The sequence below is a fragment of the Solea senegalensis genome, linkage group LG16 (genome assembly GCF_019176455.1).
Source record: "Solea senegalensis isolate Sse05_10M linkage group LG16, IFAPA_SoseM_1, whole genome shotgun sequence".
Taxonomy (NCBI): Eukaryota; Metazoa; Chordata; class Actinopteri; order Pleuronectiformes; family Soleidae; genus Solea; species Solea senegalensis.
In genome coordinates, this window is record NC_058036.1 from 5,226,161 (window position 1) to 5,242,813 (window position 16,653).

The 16,653-nt window shown below is 40.3% G+C and overlaps 4 protein-coding genes across 4 annotated transcripts; 1 reads left to right on the plus strand and 3 right to left on the minus strand.

The window, feature by feature from the left end:
* Nucleotides 1-20: 20 nt before the first annotated feature.
* LOC122782517 (ubiquitin thioesterase OTUB2-like) lies at nt 21-2,543 on the plus strand. Its single transcript, XM_044046860.1, has 6 exons — nt 21-702; nt 778-858; nt 939-1,057; nt 1,385-1,469; nt 1,957-2,148; nt 2,267-2,543. Exons 2-6 carry the CDS (start codon nt 778-780, stop codon nt 2,471-2,473), a joined length of 684 nt encoding a protein of 227 aa, XP_043902795.1. The 5' UTR covers nt 21-702; the 3' UTR covers nt 2,474-2,543.
* A 175-nt stretch (nt 2,544-2,718) lies between these two features.
* Nucleotides 2,719-7,186, minus strand: ddx24 (DEAD (Asp-Glu-Ala-Asp) box helicase 24). Its single transcript, XM_044047751.1, has 9 exons — nt 7,084-7,186; nt 6,019-6,884; nt 5,444-5,896; nt 5,200-5,353; nt 4,056-4,568; nt 3,773-3,848; nt 3,336-3,524; nt 3,116-3,245; nt 2,719-3,005 (listed from the first exon to the last, which is right to left on the minus strand). Exons 2-9 carry the CDS (start codon nt 6,878-6,880, stop codon nt 2,719-2,721), a joined length of 2,664 nt encoding a protein of 887 aa, XP_043903686.1. The 5' UTR covers nt 6,881-6,884; nt 7,084-7,186.
* A 318-nt stretch (nt 7,187-7,504) lies between these two features.
* Nucleotides 7,505-9,603, minus strand: serpina10b (serpin peptidase inhibitor, clade A (alpha-1 antiproteinase, antitrypsin), member 10b). Its single transcript, XM_044046854.1, has 5 exons — nt 9,540-9,603; nt 8,733-9,355; nt 8,388-8,661; nt 8,084-8,231; nt 7,505-7,996 (listed from the first exon to the last, which is right to left on the minus strand). The coding sequence occupies exons 2-5, from the start codon at nt 9,331-9,333 to the stop codon at nt 7,805-7,807; spliced, it is 1,215 nt and encodes a 404-aa protein (XP_043902789.1). The 5' UTR covers nt 9,334-9,355; nt 9,540-9,603; the 3' UTR covers nt 7,505-7,804.
* A 269-nt stretch (nt 9,604-9,872) lies between these two features.
* atxn3 (ataxin 3) lies at nt 9,873-16,644 on the minus strand. The gene is made up of 11 exons (XM_044046858.1): nt 15,140-16,644; nt 13,485-13,649; nt 13,356-13,400; nt 13,175-13,260; nt 12,999-13,065; nt 12,827-12,914; nt 12,618-12,747; nt 12,313-12,476; nt 11,999-12,143; nt 11,841-11,905; nt 9,873-11,735 (listed from the first exon to the last, which is right to left on the minus strand). Exons 1-11 carry the CDS (start codon nt 15,161-15,163, stop codon nt 11,683-11,685), a joined length of 1,032 nt encoding a protein of 343 aa, XP_043902793.1. The 5' UTR covers nt 15,164-16,644; the 3' UTR covers nt 9,873-11,682.
* Between the last annotated feature and the right edge of the window lie 9 nt (nt 16,645-16,653).

Below are 16,653 nucleotides of genomic sequence, written 5' to 3' on the forward strand. Positions count from 1 at the left end.
TACAGAAAATCAAATGAATTATTTTGATAATTACCAATTATGTTAATTTAGGGCAGCTGTGGCTTTGGGTGATGGTCTAATAAATGTAAGCAATTTTGCACTTCAGTTTTCATAAATATTTTCAAAATAAAGTGCTCACAACCGCGTGCTTTTCTTTTAGTCATAATGAATGGATTATCTTCATTTTGTTCTGCTTCTTCGTCCACATGAGGGAGCCAATCTCAGCTGACACAGGGGCGAAAGCCCAATCCCCAAATCTGCACGAAAAATATATTGAATCTGAGTGCCCTCACTGCGTGGTCAGCTGTTGTGAGACAATTCTGTAAAAACAGGTTATGTAAGGTTCATACAATTACAGGGGCAAACCATGAAAATTAAACATTTAACACGTGTCTGTGTATGTCATTTACATTCCTAAGGATTAACTAATACTTTTAGGTTTCCCAGTTAGGTCAGGTTCACATTCCACTGCTACTGCGACTATTGTGACGTTTTCAACAATATTGGTCGGAAACAAGGAACGAAGACAATCGTGTACTGTCGCTTTAACAGAAGCACGTGGTACTTGCAAACATCCGGTTTACAGAAAATGGAAATAAAAGTGAAACACTGCGTCTTCACGGCGTGTTGACGCATGTCGCGTTGCATACTCAACTCTAATGACGTTTTCTTACAGTGCTTTCAAGCTGTGGAAATGTGAAGGTACGTCGTCGGCCTGTTTTCAAAGTTGTTCTTCTTGTTTTCGCTGAGGAGTAAAAACGTGTTTGTTGTGGACAGATGGAGGATGTCTGCTTTGTCTCAGAGAGAGAGGACATCTGCTCGCTGTTTCCAGACCAAAGCCCGGATGTCAAGCTTAAAGTAGGCTGGTTTTCGGGGCTGGTGTGGTTTACTGTGGGTATAACGAGCAGATTTAATCACATTTTGCTGTTCTTTGTCAGGATTTAAGCAGCCAGTTTTCCTCTGTGAGGACAGTGCGCGGCGATGGGAATTGCTTCTACAGAGCCTTCTGCTTCGCACACATGGAGACAGTCCTGCACAACACCAGAGCTTTGCAGGGGTCAGGCACCATCATTACTGCCCTTTAAACACAAGTCACACAGGAATGTTACACTGGTTAACCACATATATCAATATCCATCTCAAAATAGTGACACAATCTTGAATTGTCATCGAAACAAGAAAGACTAATTATACCAAAAATGGTGACAACCTCAAAATATGGACTCACCAACTCTTCATAGATGACATTTGAAAAATGTCAACTAAAATTCTCATTTTTTTTTATTAAATTTAGAATGTTGAGTCACTATTTTGTTAGGATGTGAATTAATTACTATGTGGGTAAATAAAGGTTTGTTTTGCTTTTTTTTCCCTTCAATTTCAGATTCAAGGATAAAATAATTAAAAGTGGCCAAGTCCTGTCGTCTGCGGGATTTGATGAGAGCGCCTTCAACCACCACCTGGACACAGTAAAGAATTCCTTTTTCTGCAATAATCTCACCAATGTTTTAACACCTTACTCCAGAATCCAGGACTTTCTCTTGAGTTCATCAATAAGTTCCTGTATAAACTAAAAACAGCATTATTTCTGGGTATCATGACCTACAGACAATATTTCCAAACCCAAAAACGTTATCACCCGAGACAAATAGCACAAATCCACATTTTCTGTTTTCAAATGTATATACAGGTTAATTCAAACTCTTTTTGAACAGCTTCATTGACATTTGAGTTTGTCCTGTGCGTGGCATTTGGCGTTAAGGGTCAGTGGATCACAAGAGTAACTTTTGATGTGAAATATAACAAGCATTAACATCATTAGTAATAGAATCTGCCATTGGTTTGGAGTCCCTGGGTCACATGAGATGTAAAGAGCTGAACGTGACATTTTTTGAATATTAATGTTCATATAAATTAGTAATAACATCCATTTCTGATTTCGTTTTGCTCCTGAAGGTTGTGAGCGTGATCGAGCAGTGCCAGGAGAATGAACATGAAGACACGCTGCTCAGGCTCTTCAATGAGAAGACCACCTCTGACAGCGTGGTGCAGTATCTCAGGCTGCTCACTTCAGCGTACTTACAAAACCATGCAGACTTTTTCCGCAACTTTGTGGAGGCGCCCAGTCTACACGCATACTGTCGCCAGGTTAGTTAAGTGTTGCTGCCATCTAGTGAAAGAAACAAACAGTTTCTTTTTGGTAAATCAATCATGTGCCAAAGATACAGCGGTCGCATTTGGTCACGTCTGTTTTCTCTTCATTCAGGAAGTAGAAGCTATGGCGATGGAGTGTGACCACGTGGACATTCTGGCTCTGTCAGAGGCCCTGGACATTTGCATACATGTCGTCTCTGTGGAGAGTGATGAACAGCAGTTGGCTCACCACGTGATTCCAGAAGGAGCTGAACCTTCCATGCACCTCCTCTATCAAAAAGCACACTACAACATTCTCTACCCACGACCTCAGCACTAACCAATGATGAAATGGGACTCAACTCAGGAATATGGACTTTGGATGAATAAATCCCAGCTGTGCTTTAAAACTCTTGTGAAAACAGATTTTCTTTTATAAAATCGGTGTACAGAGATTCCACAACATTGTTTTTGCTCATTGTTCAATAACTACTTGATTTAAAGTTACAATTTTTGTGATGAGCAGTTACATTTTTGTCAAAGATGGACTTTTTTAAAAATATACTTTTCTTCAATACCATGTCACTACTGCTGCTGCTGCTGCTGCTTCTTCTTCTGTTTCTTTTTCTGTTGCTGTGTTGGGACATTTTTCTTTAACTTCTGTTTTTTCTGCTGCATCGACACCCTGGTTAGGGCACTTTCCATCCCTGCACGGGGCATGTGAGGCAGGGAGAGCTTCCCCATTTGAGTGGGGTACTTAGTCTTGATTGCATTCTTGAACACAGGCTGGGAGATCAAGTGCTTCAAATGCATCTTCATGCCCTTTACCATCCTTTGCTGCTGTCTGTCAGCGTCCTCGTCACTTCCTCTGCCTGTGAACATACATGGCATCATCAGCGGTCTGAATTTGAACATTTTACAATAGATTTCACTTGTGCTTAAAAGGCTTTTTTTGTACATGGTATGATTATGTTGCTCTTACCGAGTAAAACATCATCATCCAGGTCCACCTCTAAAGCTTCTGCTGCTTTTTTGAACCAGGAGTTGTGCTGCTTCTCTCTGCTATTGTGGAACTCAATCTTTTCAATCTTTCTGGCCAAATTTACTCGCTCCTGTGGACGGAAAACACTCGACAGTAAAAAAATTAATTAAACATATAATCTTTTAAAATAACATTAAAACCTACGGCCAGCGGAGCTCACCTTGATTGCGTCCATGCATTTCTTCTCTATGGGGAATGTCGGAAGCTCCTCATCCTTCCCTAGAGTATTGGAAATCTTTTTGAAGTTAATCAGGTCGTCTGGGCCAACCAGCAGAAAACTGAGACCCTCTTTGGTAGCTCTCGCTGTTCTGCCACTTCGATGGACATAAGTCTCAGATGTCCTTGGAACCTGAAGTACACAGGAGAACATTACATACAATCATATATTAATTAGGACGATTAATCTTTAAACAAATCAATTGATATTTTTCCATTTTAAAACAATAAAAACAACATACTTTGGAAGGACATTAACAGTATCCTACACTATGGCTTGGTGTTGTATAAACAGTAGGGTTGCTTTTAGCGCTTAATACCCATACCTGAACCAACTGAGTCAAAAATAATTCAAACTTATTTTAGGTTTTAAAACCTCACCTGATAGTGAATAACATGCTGAACATTGGGGATATCCAGTCCTCTTGCAGCAACATCAGTAGTCAGCAGAACACACCTGTAAATGAAGTGACATAGTTAAATAAAGAGCAGGATTAAAGGTGGAACTCAGCATATGAAATAGAAACAATAGTGTGCGTCTTTCTGCGCTTTATCTCACTGTTGCAGCAAATAACAGAAACTTAGAAATGTGTTTTATGGAGAATGTATACAACTTCAACTAAGTATAGTCAAGCGACACTGCACAATTACACACGTGACTCACCTCTCCCTCTCAGCAAACCTCTCCAGGTTTTTGAGGCGCTGTGTCTGGTGCATGTTGGCATGCAAAGGCAGTGGAGTGCAGTCCAGAATAACCAGCAGTGAGTTCAGTCTCTTGATACAGTCTATGCTGTTGGCAAATACCATGGTTCGCCCCGGGTACTGGAGCAAGAAGTAATAAAGGTAGAAGTCCTTCTCCTCTTTCTGACAGTGGAGCTGTGTTTCCATCAGTGTCTCCACTGTGGCCTCCTTCCTGGTCAGGTCAATGATTTTGGGTTTGGTCTTGATCCCCACTTTCTCCATGAGAATTTCCAGTTTGCTCCTCTGGTCGAGATGTTTCTTCTTCTTCTGCAGGAGGCGAGTGGGCAGGGTGCGAGCCATGGTCAGTGTGGCGGAGAACACAAATGTTTGCCTCATGGGATTAAAGTTCTCGGTGTTCAGCATCTCCAGCAGATTATCCAGTTCTGCAAAGTGGCCTCTTTCCACCATGCGATCGGCTTCATCAATTACCAGACACCTGCAGAGCAACAAACCCACAACGTAAATGTGACAATCCTGATCTTTGGACCATCCCTCACACTGCTTTTTCAAATATAACATATTTAGTGTAAGGTTTCCTCCTGACTTCATTGTATATTTTGTATGAATGTGAATACAACCAAGGGAACTGCCAGAACTACACAGGTGATCAACAAGTCTACAAAGTAAACCAAGAACCCAAATAATGAGGACAAACACTTTAACTCAGATCTGGCTGAATTCTGCAAGGTTGTCAAAATAAACCAATCACCGTCTGTGGTGTCCGTTTAGCTTTCAGGAAACATTTTGCCGTTTGTTTTTTTATTTATTTGCCAATTTCATGGATATTTTTGATATACTACTTTGAGCCAATTAGTGGGCCAGATATTACAGAGCGTTTGACAAAAATGTCTATCCTAAACTTGGAAAATGACCAACTTAAAATGTGTTGTAAAGATTATCAACAACTGATAACGGACACTGGTTCAACCTACTTAACCCACAGCCACCTAAAGCCTATTGTCATTAATTATCCCACAGTTAGTCTTTAACTGCTTTAACGGTCCTATTTATTTCATGTATTTCTCCACGTTGTATTGAACAGTACAAAGATTGAGACTGTGACTTACCTGAGCTGCCTGAGGTTGAGCAGATGTGGATTCCTCTCCTTGATCAAGTCCCACAGACGTCCTGGAGTAGCAATAACAATCTCTGGTCTGTGCTTCAGCATCCTCCTCTGTTTCTCTGCTGCCATTCCTCCCACCACTATCGCCGTTTTGATATCTGCAGTACAGAAATTCCACTGAGTATCTTCACATGCACAACATTCAAAGCGGATGAGGACCCCTGACCCAACATGGCTGAATGACTTACCTGTGAATTTTGCAACAGCATCAATGTGATGTTTAACCTGAACAGCCAGCTCCCTGGTGGGAGTGAGGACCAGTCCAAGCAGAGGCTGATTTTGACCACCAGCAAGTTTTTCTTCAGCAGCGTCGTCGTCAAAGTCAAATTCTGCATCATTGATTACTTGAACGCATCCAAGTCTTTCATCCTCATCTTCATGCTCATCGTCCTCACTGTTGTCTTCATCCGAGGCACCTTGGTCTTCATCTGAGACACCTTGATCCACAGCCTCAATGTTGACCTCCTCATCTTCTTCTGATATCGATTCAGCAGTAAGTTCAGAATTTAAAGTTGGTAAATACAAACTCTCCACAATTGTGGGCGATTCATTTTTCTCATCAACAGGTTTATCGGAGCCCTTTTTCCACTCCAGTATGGTATGGATCATTGGAATGCCAAAAGCCAGTGTCTTACCACTCCCTGCAATGACAATGCTCACATTAATCTCATATTAAGTTCATTTATAGGGCAAAAAAATGGTTATTATAGGAAGCCATTGTCTGATCGATCACAGATGTGATAGATGCAGTGCATCATATTACCTGTTTCAGCTGCCCCCAGTATATCCATACGATCCCTGATAGCCGGAGGTAATGCCAGGGCTTGGACAGGTGTAGGTGATCCAAATCCAAGGTTGCTGAGTGCCTTTAGCACAGGGGAGGGAACAAACAGGTCCTTCCATGCACCCACATCAGTATTTTTGACAGAACTAGCGAGTGCTGCATTTGTCCAGTTGTTTATTTGCTTTAGCTTTTTAGGAGGGACTGCCACATTGTCTTCAGAGGATTTCACTTCTTCCAGAGCCTGAAGTTCCAATGAAGGCTCCACATCTGCAGCATTTTCTATCGGCTGCTTCTGTTTCTTTTTCTGCTTTTTGTTGATCTTCTTTGCTTCATTGGATAGGGCTTTTTGTTTGGAGTCATCTTTGGCTGGTTCACCTTCTCTTTCCTCCTCTTCAGCAGCCACGTCTTTCTCGGTCACTTCTGCAGAAATTGTGTCTTGTTGGACTCCTTCCTTTGCAGGTTGTTTCTTCTTTTTCTTCTTCTTTTTAGCCTTTTTCTTAGCGGGTTCAGATGTTTCCCCTCCCTCCTTGCTCTCCACGACAGGACACCCATCAGCCTGTTCTTCCTCGCTCGCTTTCCTTTTCTTTGTCTTCTTTTTTTTCCTCTCCTCCTTTTTCGTTAGCTCTTTCGTTGCATTGCTCGCAGCCTTATCAGCGTCTACCAACTTGTAATTTGTGAGCTCTTCAAAACACACCAGACCCTCCAGGCCCTCCTCGGAGAAGAGACCGGGGTCGAGCTCGATAGCTTTCCATTTACCTTTCACGCTGATACCGCGTTTAGCCCGTTTCTGCGGCCCGGACGATGGGCGCCTGTTATTGAGTTTGACGTTTTTAGTTTTCATTTTCCTACAACACACAAAAATGACCGAGTTACACAAAAAAGGTTTTCTAAACGCTCGTGCTCGCGTGTCAGTTTGCTGAAGCTATCATGCAGGTTGATTTAGCGATAAAAACGTTAACCTTGAACAATTATGCGCAACTTTTAAACATTATACATAACCATAGAACACCTACAAACAACTGCGTGGGGAAATAAACGTCTTACCTTGAGTTTATGCGACGAACAAACAGTAAAATATGACTGACAGCAACCACGCACTTCACGAGGACGCCGCCATGACAGAGTCAGTCACGTGATTTGAAAAAACTTTATTTGTCGAGAGCGCAGGAACAGTGGTCACTGGTATCCATGTTCAACCACGCTGATGGCGTTTTTTAAATCGACACGGACAGTAAATTGATTAATAACCCGTTTGTCAACACCCTTCTCACAAATGCACAAATGGTTACGAATAATATATAAACCAGAATTTATGCAGGACTTTAAAAGAACAAAATGATTTCATTCATGAGCAACACCAACACAGGCATAATGAATCAATACAGTTTTGATTCCAGAAGGTCAGAGGTAAATGAGTCAGTGCCCTGCAGTGGGTGGAAAAAGGCAAAGGCTGTGCAACAGTGCATTTGAGTATATTAGTTTATTATTCACAGATTTTTCACAAACTGGCAACCCGTTTATGTGTATATTCAAGACTTCTCTCACGGTCATGTATTAATTTACTCATCAATAACAAACAGACTTCATGAAATGAAAAAAAGTTGCACACGTCAGTATGTATGTGTGTTTGCAAAAAAACTGTCGTCTTACATTATATTTATCACGTATATTTTAGAGACCTGACCAAAACAAGCATTTCAACCCATCAAGCCTTTAAGACGTCTACATCAACACAATAATGTCACATGAAAGCACTCATGAACTGCTAATTTTTGGTCGGGTCAATCACCCTGCCCATGAACAGCAGACAGTTTGTGTCCTCGTGATAAATGAAGAAGAAAAATGGCCTGTTGATGGTGAAGGTCCTGGGTAGGGAATACGAAGTGATGCCGATGGTTGTGGCGGCAGCTGCAGTGGTGCCAGTCTCATCCACCTCAATCACAGCCTTGTGCAGCACCTGTTTACGTTTGAGACAAAAGTCACGTCTTTTGTATGTCACTGTATGGCGTTACTAAACATGTAGGTATGTAAAATTAAAACCAACCTCTGACACTTTGATGCCTCCATCCTTACTCAGCTTTGTCAAATTGGCTGAATTACTGAAGACACTGACCATTCCCATATCTGGTAGAAGTTTGTGCAGGGAATACGACTGCTCCATCTTAAATTTGGGCATGACGACTTCTATTTTGCTAAGAACATGATTGAACGTGTTAAGAAGACAGTATCTATTGCTGTAAGGAGTTTGATAATGACATGCACAGTTTTTGGCAGATGCTTGGAGGAAAATAATAAAACACAACAGGATGTAGAAGGTGAAATGCACACACACACACACACACACTTACGTTTTCTGCAGCTTACTGATCCATCTGAGGAACCTGCTGGCAGTGATCTCATCATCAACGACAGTGTAGTCCATGCCTTTGTTGGGCAGCAGGATGAGCATGGACACACCTTCCTTATATGGAAGCTTCAGCACTTTGGCTCCGAGAGGAATATCTTCCATCGTGTAGAACTTATCTTCTCTTAACATCATCGGCACTTCCACAATGTTGTAGTTGTTAATGTAGAAGGGGGCGCTCGCAGTGAAATTGGGGTTGAAAGGCATCTGCCAACCTCCTGTGAAAAATAGAATACTTCTTTATTCTTTATTCTGAAGATCTAAAATACACAAGAGTGATTCATCTTACCCTGGAAGAAAATTGTGTTGATTAACATGAGCTGAGTCATATCATCCAGGCTAGAAATCAGCTCTATCACTTTGTCTTCAGTCTTTTGTTTGACGTAATTGTTGATGAAGCGGACACTTGCTTTTGTGTCTGCAAAGTCTACAGGTTTGATGTCCGCATCGAAGAACATCTTGATCTGGCTTTCAAATTCCTTTTCCACCTCAAATTGCTGGTGCACAAAGAGGGCCATGGCTTGATCCAGTGTCAGCGATCCATTCCGTGTGATGTTCTCGTGAAGGAGTTGGAAAAGTTTTGGGACAAGTTCGGGCTGGTTAGCAATCTCCAGCTGCTCCAGGTTGAGACCCTTGAGTAATTCCTCGTGGGTGACGCCATCAGAAGCCATTAAGAGAGCAGCGAAACTGGTAGAAATGCTCAGGGGTGAGAAAAAGATGTTCTTGTCATGGTAACTGGATATTTTTCTGTAAAGGTTCATGGCAAAGTCCATATTTTTGAAGGAAAGATCGGAGATAGTGGCACTTGGAAGCTGTGCTTGGATAATAGGGATGAGAAAGCACATTTGGGTTAGAATTAAAGTAAAGCCCATAATTTTATGCAATGCCATAACTCCAGCCTGGGCGAAGAATCTGAAACACAAAAATATGCAGCTGTAATAAAAGTGAAAATGCCCAATTTACCAAAATGATGTTTTGCATAGTGTAGTTTTCCAATACATACAACCGTCAAAACATCACAGTAAAAACAGTAAATGAAACAGAAAGTTGTCAATTTAAATTCACTCTCCCAAAATTAACTAACTACCATACTTACTATCCAGCTTTGAAAAGACTGTGTCTGAAAGGTCCATGTGTTATTTGGGGAGACAAAGTGCAAGTGTGCTCTGAGCGTTATACATTAACTACAACATACAGGCTGCTGTGTTGATCCTGATGGAGTCAGAACTGTTTATTGAACATTCTTGGCCTTTTTTTTCCAGACGTGATGTCACATGAGAGCCACCGATGGGCCCAATGCACAGCAGCCATTTTGACATGTATGAACAAGGGAGAGCCTCGGATGTTACCGATACCATAATTCATTTGATAATTTTTACCTGTTTTTTTTCTGACTATAATCCATCAAAAATCATCAACATGACAAACGTTAGAAGGACTGAATATCACTTTAATGCTGGAACAATACCTAACATAAAATGAAAGAATTTGCTATGGTAACATGTGAAATTGGTAATTGTTAGAATGCTGTAAGTGAAAACAATGTCATGATAAATAAATCCTAACCAACAACATTTTATACTGTTCGACAAGTGTGTAGAAAAAAAGGCTAACGGATAAAAAAAGGAAACAAAAAAAATATAGTCATCCAACGCACACAAAAAAAATCTAATTTAATGTGACATCCAGTACTTTTGTGGAGGTATGAAGAGATATCATGCTGAATGTTTCAGAAGACATTGCAATTGTAAGCAAATTGAACTGCTTAAGTGCTGTAATGTAGTTTATTCCTTAAACCTAACTATGCATTCAGGCTAAGACAGAAACTTGTAGATGAAAAATGGAGAGCTTAAAGAAATTAAATCCTCTTCGTAGTGTTTGCAAAGGGACACATTTTTGATGTTTTGGTTTATTCTTTGCATTTGAAATAAATTACGAGGTTACACGACAGTCTTTCTGGTCTTGAACATTTCACTGTTATTTCATAGGGTGATCGATCAGACAATGGCTTCCTATAATAACCACAGTGCAAATGAACACATCTGAATACAGGACGCATTTTTAGGGACTGTCAATGTGAACTGTGACATCACAGTAAAATTATTATTTTAATATTTAAAAAGCATTCCCTATATTGTTTATGACAAATACTGATGAAGAGAAACTATGCATAAAATCACAATTTAGGCTACTTACGTCACATGTTTTTGGTTTTAAGTGATCATACTGTGCTGGAAAAAATTAATGCATTATTTATCAGGTGCAGTTTCAATGTGTTTACAGTTTTTGACTTTGTTCCCCTTGACATGACAACTTATTCTAGACACGATGTGAAAAATATCAGTCAGAAGTATCTTGGATTCAACAAGTAGCTCTATATATGTACTGTATGTTGTTACCTATCCAGCCAAAGTGGAAAAACACCCTGTTTGTAAGCTGTGCAATCCTAAACGTCATCATTACTGCTCATAAGCTTAAAAGTAAACGAATGAACGGCTTAAATGAAGCCACAACGTCAGAAACACGCCGTTGTATCAATACCCTAAGAATTCACTCATAGTTGTTCAAGTGTCAAGTGAGTGATGTATAAGTGTAAGTGACCCACACATATTAGTGCTGCTGGCTGAAAGATGTTTCAGTACATTGCACAAAGGATTTCAAAACCACACTCACTGGTATTTCTTTGGAACGAACACTGGAATCATAAATGTCCAACAAATCCAAGTCCAATTGTGAAAGGTAGTAGGAGGGCTCTGTCATTACTAAATCAACCTTTTATCTGTGTTCTGAACATTGGTCTCTCGTGGGCTTTACACACCACCCATCTCTGTATGCATTCACGCCAACCACAAAAACACACGCTGTATTGTATGCTCAAGTTTCCTTTCCATTTCTTTCAGAGAACAAACTAGAATAAAAAACAGTATACAATAGAAATAGAAGGCGCCATGGTACAAAGGCAATTGCAAACTTGGATTAACTGCATCATGAGTTCTGTGGTCACCCTTTGCCCAGCCGCAGTACCCTACTGAGTTAGATTAGACTAACCGCTGCCTTTACTTTGTTGTTGTTCTCTTCTCTGTAGCCTCTGTCGCGAACTTATTGGGGGAAACGTGTCAGCCTTCTGACTGTCCTTGTGTTCGCACGTGCAAAAGGTTAGAGGAAGGAGCAAAGCTACCCCTGTGTGGGGTTGCCAATCCAGGCAGCTGGTAAACAACAGAGGTATACCTTTCACAACTTCACTGGCTCTGCTGTGGTTGTTGGTCCTTTTCAGATTCAGTGTCTACAGACCCTAGTAAAGGAAGGACAACACATGTCAGCAGCTTCCATGTCATTATCCAATAGACTTTAAAAATCTGAACAATAATTATATAAAAAAAACAACAGATTTGTTTACCTGAGCCATCTGTTGATTTTGTGTCTGGTTGTTGAGGGGTGTTTGGCTGAGCTTGTTGTTGCTGCCTAAAGTCAACACAAAGGATTCAAGTCAAATTCACTTGGTATGCAAAATCGTGAACACAACTGTTTTAAATAGGAGGATGCAGCTGACCCTACCGATCAAAGTAGGCTTGTCTTCTCTTCCGCAGTTCCTCAGCTGTAAGAGTCTCACTTTGTCCTCCTGAAAAACTTCCTGCTGCCTGGCTGCCTGCTTTCTTATGTCCCACTTCAGTCTCTGAAGACTTGTTGCTCATTACTGCTCCTAAAAAAACAGACAGCCAACTTTAAAAGAGCTATTACAACTAATTAACGTGAACTTGGAATAGATTGTGAAATAAATAACAGGCTTACTCGCTGGACAATAGATATAACCTTAGTAATGCAGCAATTAGTCTGGACAAAGTGATGAAAGTACATTTTAAATGAATGACCTTGCATGCTGAGCTGTATGGCCCTGCGTAGATCGGCCTCCTCATCCTCCACATCTATGTCTTGTCTGCTGAGTGCCAGAGCTCTCTTCAGTTCTTCGTCTTCATCCACAACCTCATCCTCCACACTGAAGTTCATCTCTGCCTGGTTTACTGCTGCTGACCTGCTGCTCACACATGCAAGGCAGTTGCCGCAAGTAAGTTAAATTTTACTTTTACTGAAATATATTTAAAAAAAATTAAAAATAAACAAAAATAGCTCTTCTTGAAATTACAGCTACACTGTGCAGTCACATACAGTTACATACCCAGCACTTGTCTGGGCCTCATCCTCTCCAATGAGCCTGGGCCGCTGCTGCTGCTGCACTCTCATGATCCGAAGGATCTGCTCTGCTTCACACTCAGGAAGGTTTCCTCTGATCACAAATATGGAATAACCTGCACAAATACCAATATTACTGTCTTTTTTTGCACTTCAACATTCAAAAATAATGTAATAAAGTCAATATTGCAGTACCTTCTTGTTGTAACTGTGCAAGGAACAGGGCTAAATAGGTGTCTGATATCAGCTCTGGTCCAGTCAACAATGAATTCAGGTTAAACCACTGCAATGAAAATTAAACTAAATTGAACTTTTTTTGTCAATCAAATTGTATGAAAAATTGTATTTAAAGAGAAATACAACATACCTGTTGTCCAAGTTTGCGTATAGTAAACCAATGCTCCTTGTAGTTGCAAATGAAGGCTTTTTCATCTCTAAAACAGAAGACCATCAATATTAGACTTAAATTGTAAAGCACCTATGCAACTACAAATTAACCCATGAGACAAATTATATAATAAGGTGTACAGGAAGAAACTTTACATTGGATTTATCATCAAGCTCTGGTACTCCCGGCTATTGAAGAGAATGAGTTCCAGGCCCCACACTCTTAAAGCGTTGCTAATAACCTAAGGGATTAAAGGTTACAAGGTTATTGACATCATGTACTATCAGTGGGTATAGAAATATTGAGAAGCAATAAAAGTGAATGTCCTAAACTCACTTGTATTGAAAAGAACCCACTGTCGTCCATGTTCCCAGATGGTTGCTACAAACACATCCACAAAACATGAAGTTAGAAACAGTGTAACAGCATGTAAGAATTATCCTACTCCATCATCATGTTCCTCACCTGTAAAAAGGTCCTGTACTCCTCACTGGCCATACCTCCCTCTGCCATCCTCATCCTCTCCTCTTCATCAAGCTGATGAGCAATAGAGGACAGATCCACAGGAGTGAAGTACTCACCCTGCAGAAGGTTGTTGAGGCAGTGCTGGGCGCAGAGAGAGCCCTCTTGCTGCAAACACAGGGACAGTTGTATACATTCACTGGCACTTAAGAACAACTTTTCAACAGCCAATTAACGCCAATAACTTAACAGCAGCAACTTGATGCATTACAACATGATAAAGTCAACCTGCTGAAGTTCAAACCAAGCATCAGAATGGAGAGGTTAGGGGATTTAAGCGACTGTGGCATGGTTGCATTGCAATGATGACACAGAAAATGGTGATCCCCTTGGATTTTCACAAACAGCCACTGAAAATATCCAGTGAACAGCAGTTCTTTAAATGTGTAAATGCCTGGTTGATGCCAGAGGTTAAAGAAGAATGACCATACTGGTTAACTACAATCAAGGCATGCATAAGACGATCTCTGAAGGCACAGCACGTGGAAACATAGTGCAGAAGGACAGCAGTAGCAGGAGACCACACAATGTGCCAGCCCTGCCACTTATATCATTTTCAAATGTAGCTAATAAAGTGAATGGTAAGCGTACATATACTAGGGGTGGGTCAAAATATGGTTTGGTGATATATTGTTGTCCTTCCTCAATGCCAGGTCAAATATTGATATTTTCATTAACAAATTATTAAGGGGCTCTAAAGTAAACAGTCCCTGCCAGTTACTCTATTATATACGATTGTCATGCAAATTGATTATCACAGATATCATGATATTATTGGTTTCATGGACCATGTATTGTGTATCATATCATGAGGAACCCTGACATTTACACACATAACAAATACCACAAGAGCAATTGGCTTGGCTTTTTTACACAGCATCATTATGTCTCTATCAATCCTGATATATTTTATTGTTTACTTATCTATTTAATTTTGCTTATTATTATTTTACAGCCCATTTATAAGTGGGATTGCTGACTCTGGTGTTTCCTCATTTGCAAACTGACGAGTATAGTGTCGTTTCCTTGGGGTTGTTTTTTTTTAGATTTTTTAATTCTTGATCTATTCTGGCCTTAAATTGAACGTAGAATTAGTACTGATATGTGTGTATGTGGCCGATGTTTGAGTTTTTACCTGAGAAACTGTTTTATATTGTATTTGAAGTTTGACTGCTTGTTTGGCTGTGATTAGTTAGGTCTTACCAACGGCAACAGTCGCACACTTGAAGAGCTACATACAGCTAGATCAACTCACGTAAACAACCCGCTTAACTAGTCTCGCTTACTCTTTTAAACAGAAACGAGAGCTGTGCCAAACCAGTTCGGTTACTAGCTCGATTACTAACATCCTGCTGACGATTAAAAAGCTTCGTACGAGCCTAAAGTAAACTTTTTTTTTCAAAAGAAATCTGTGACTAGCAGGTGCAATTAGCATTCTAGCTGTCTGGATAACAATACTGATATACACCACCACAATGCTCATGACACCGGCTTCACACCACCGAGGATCGACTATCCGCCGTAAGCTCCGGTGCTTTTCGAACACACGCGGCCAATAACTCGACATTAAATGCTCTAGGTATAACATTTAAACTTACTTTCTCGTGAAATATGGAATCCATATTCGGCTTTCTGTCAAACGTTCAACTCTGACCTCCAGCCCCGCTGCGTTCATCACCATGGAGAAGAGGGCACGAACTCGATCAGCGCCATCTAGCGTCTGGGCTCCCGTCACCATTCAAATCTCCATTGAGCGACACAAGAGAAACTGTCAAACAAAGCGACTGCAATAAGAAAGACAGAAGAAAGAAAATAGTTACTATCTTAAAGAAGGCAAAACATGTATTATTGCATTAGAGACAGTAGAGTAAAAGACGCCAGAGAAATAAATAAATAAATAGGCACATCCACACTCCAGTCCAGTAGGTGACAGTCATACGCTGGTTGTCAACCGCCATTAGAAAAGAACAAGAACAGAAGAAATAGACATAAACAACCCCAAGCGTTATTACCGACAAAACTACACAGTGGTGCAAATAGAGCAGTATAACTACTACCCATACAAATATTGTTTTTGCTAGATTTATTTACCGTCATCAGCATTTAAAAACAAACAAACAAAAAACACACCCATAGTCTACCACCAGAGGGCGAGTGAGAGGGTGTCTACTGTTTTGTTTACAAAACGTCTAGGTATGATGTTAATAACATCAAAACCTACGTATACGATTTGATCAAGCGTTCGGGGCTCAAATGCAGACTTTAATGTGTTTGGCAATTCTGAGCTAAAAGTGTCGCAAGCGCTTTTTTTAACCGATGTCACAGGGGGAGCAGTCTCCTAGCGACACCTCCTCTACATGGTGTTATGCGCCTTTTGGTTTCCATACCAACTGGGTACCTGGCGCGTTCACGCGTCAAGTTCACATGCGTTTATGTCGAACTTCTTTTTCTTCTCTGGTTTTATGAATTGATTTATTTATTTCTGTTTTGATTGTCCCTTCCGTGTTGTTAAACACATTGTAACCATGTTAGTGAGGTGCTACATAAATACACTGTCTTATGTCCATTTATTATATTATAATTATTAGTCCTCTAATGTGTTATATGTTTTTGGTGAATTATTTTTAGTGTTTTGTTGTATTGTACAATGACAATAAGTGCTTTATATTTCATCATTTCAATTAAATACCGTTCCATGATATTGTTGTTATTGCGTATCTCTATATGCACTTACACTTCTCTTTTGCAGACAATGCACAGATGTTTATAAATCTTAATTCTTAGCTGTACTGTCATTCTCTTCGCATATACATGTACAGTAATCTTTCAGAAAATCCTTAATTGTAATGTGATGATCATAATCTACTTTTACACATTTTTACTGTTAGTTCAGCACCACAGTACCAAAGAACATTCCTTTTATGTTCATAAATCTAAACTTCGCAAAACACATGATGATGCAGTAGTGCAACATTACGGATGCCAACCACAAAATAAATAAAAAGAGCTATCTGGGTGCTGTGTGTGTTCACAAATTCGCTCACATGACTGATTGTGAACAGGACGTGTGCACGCGCAAGGTAACCATTTTGCTGAGGCAACCAGAAGACAC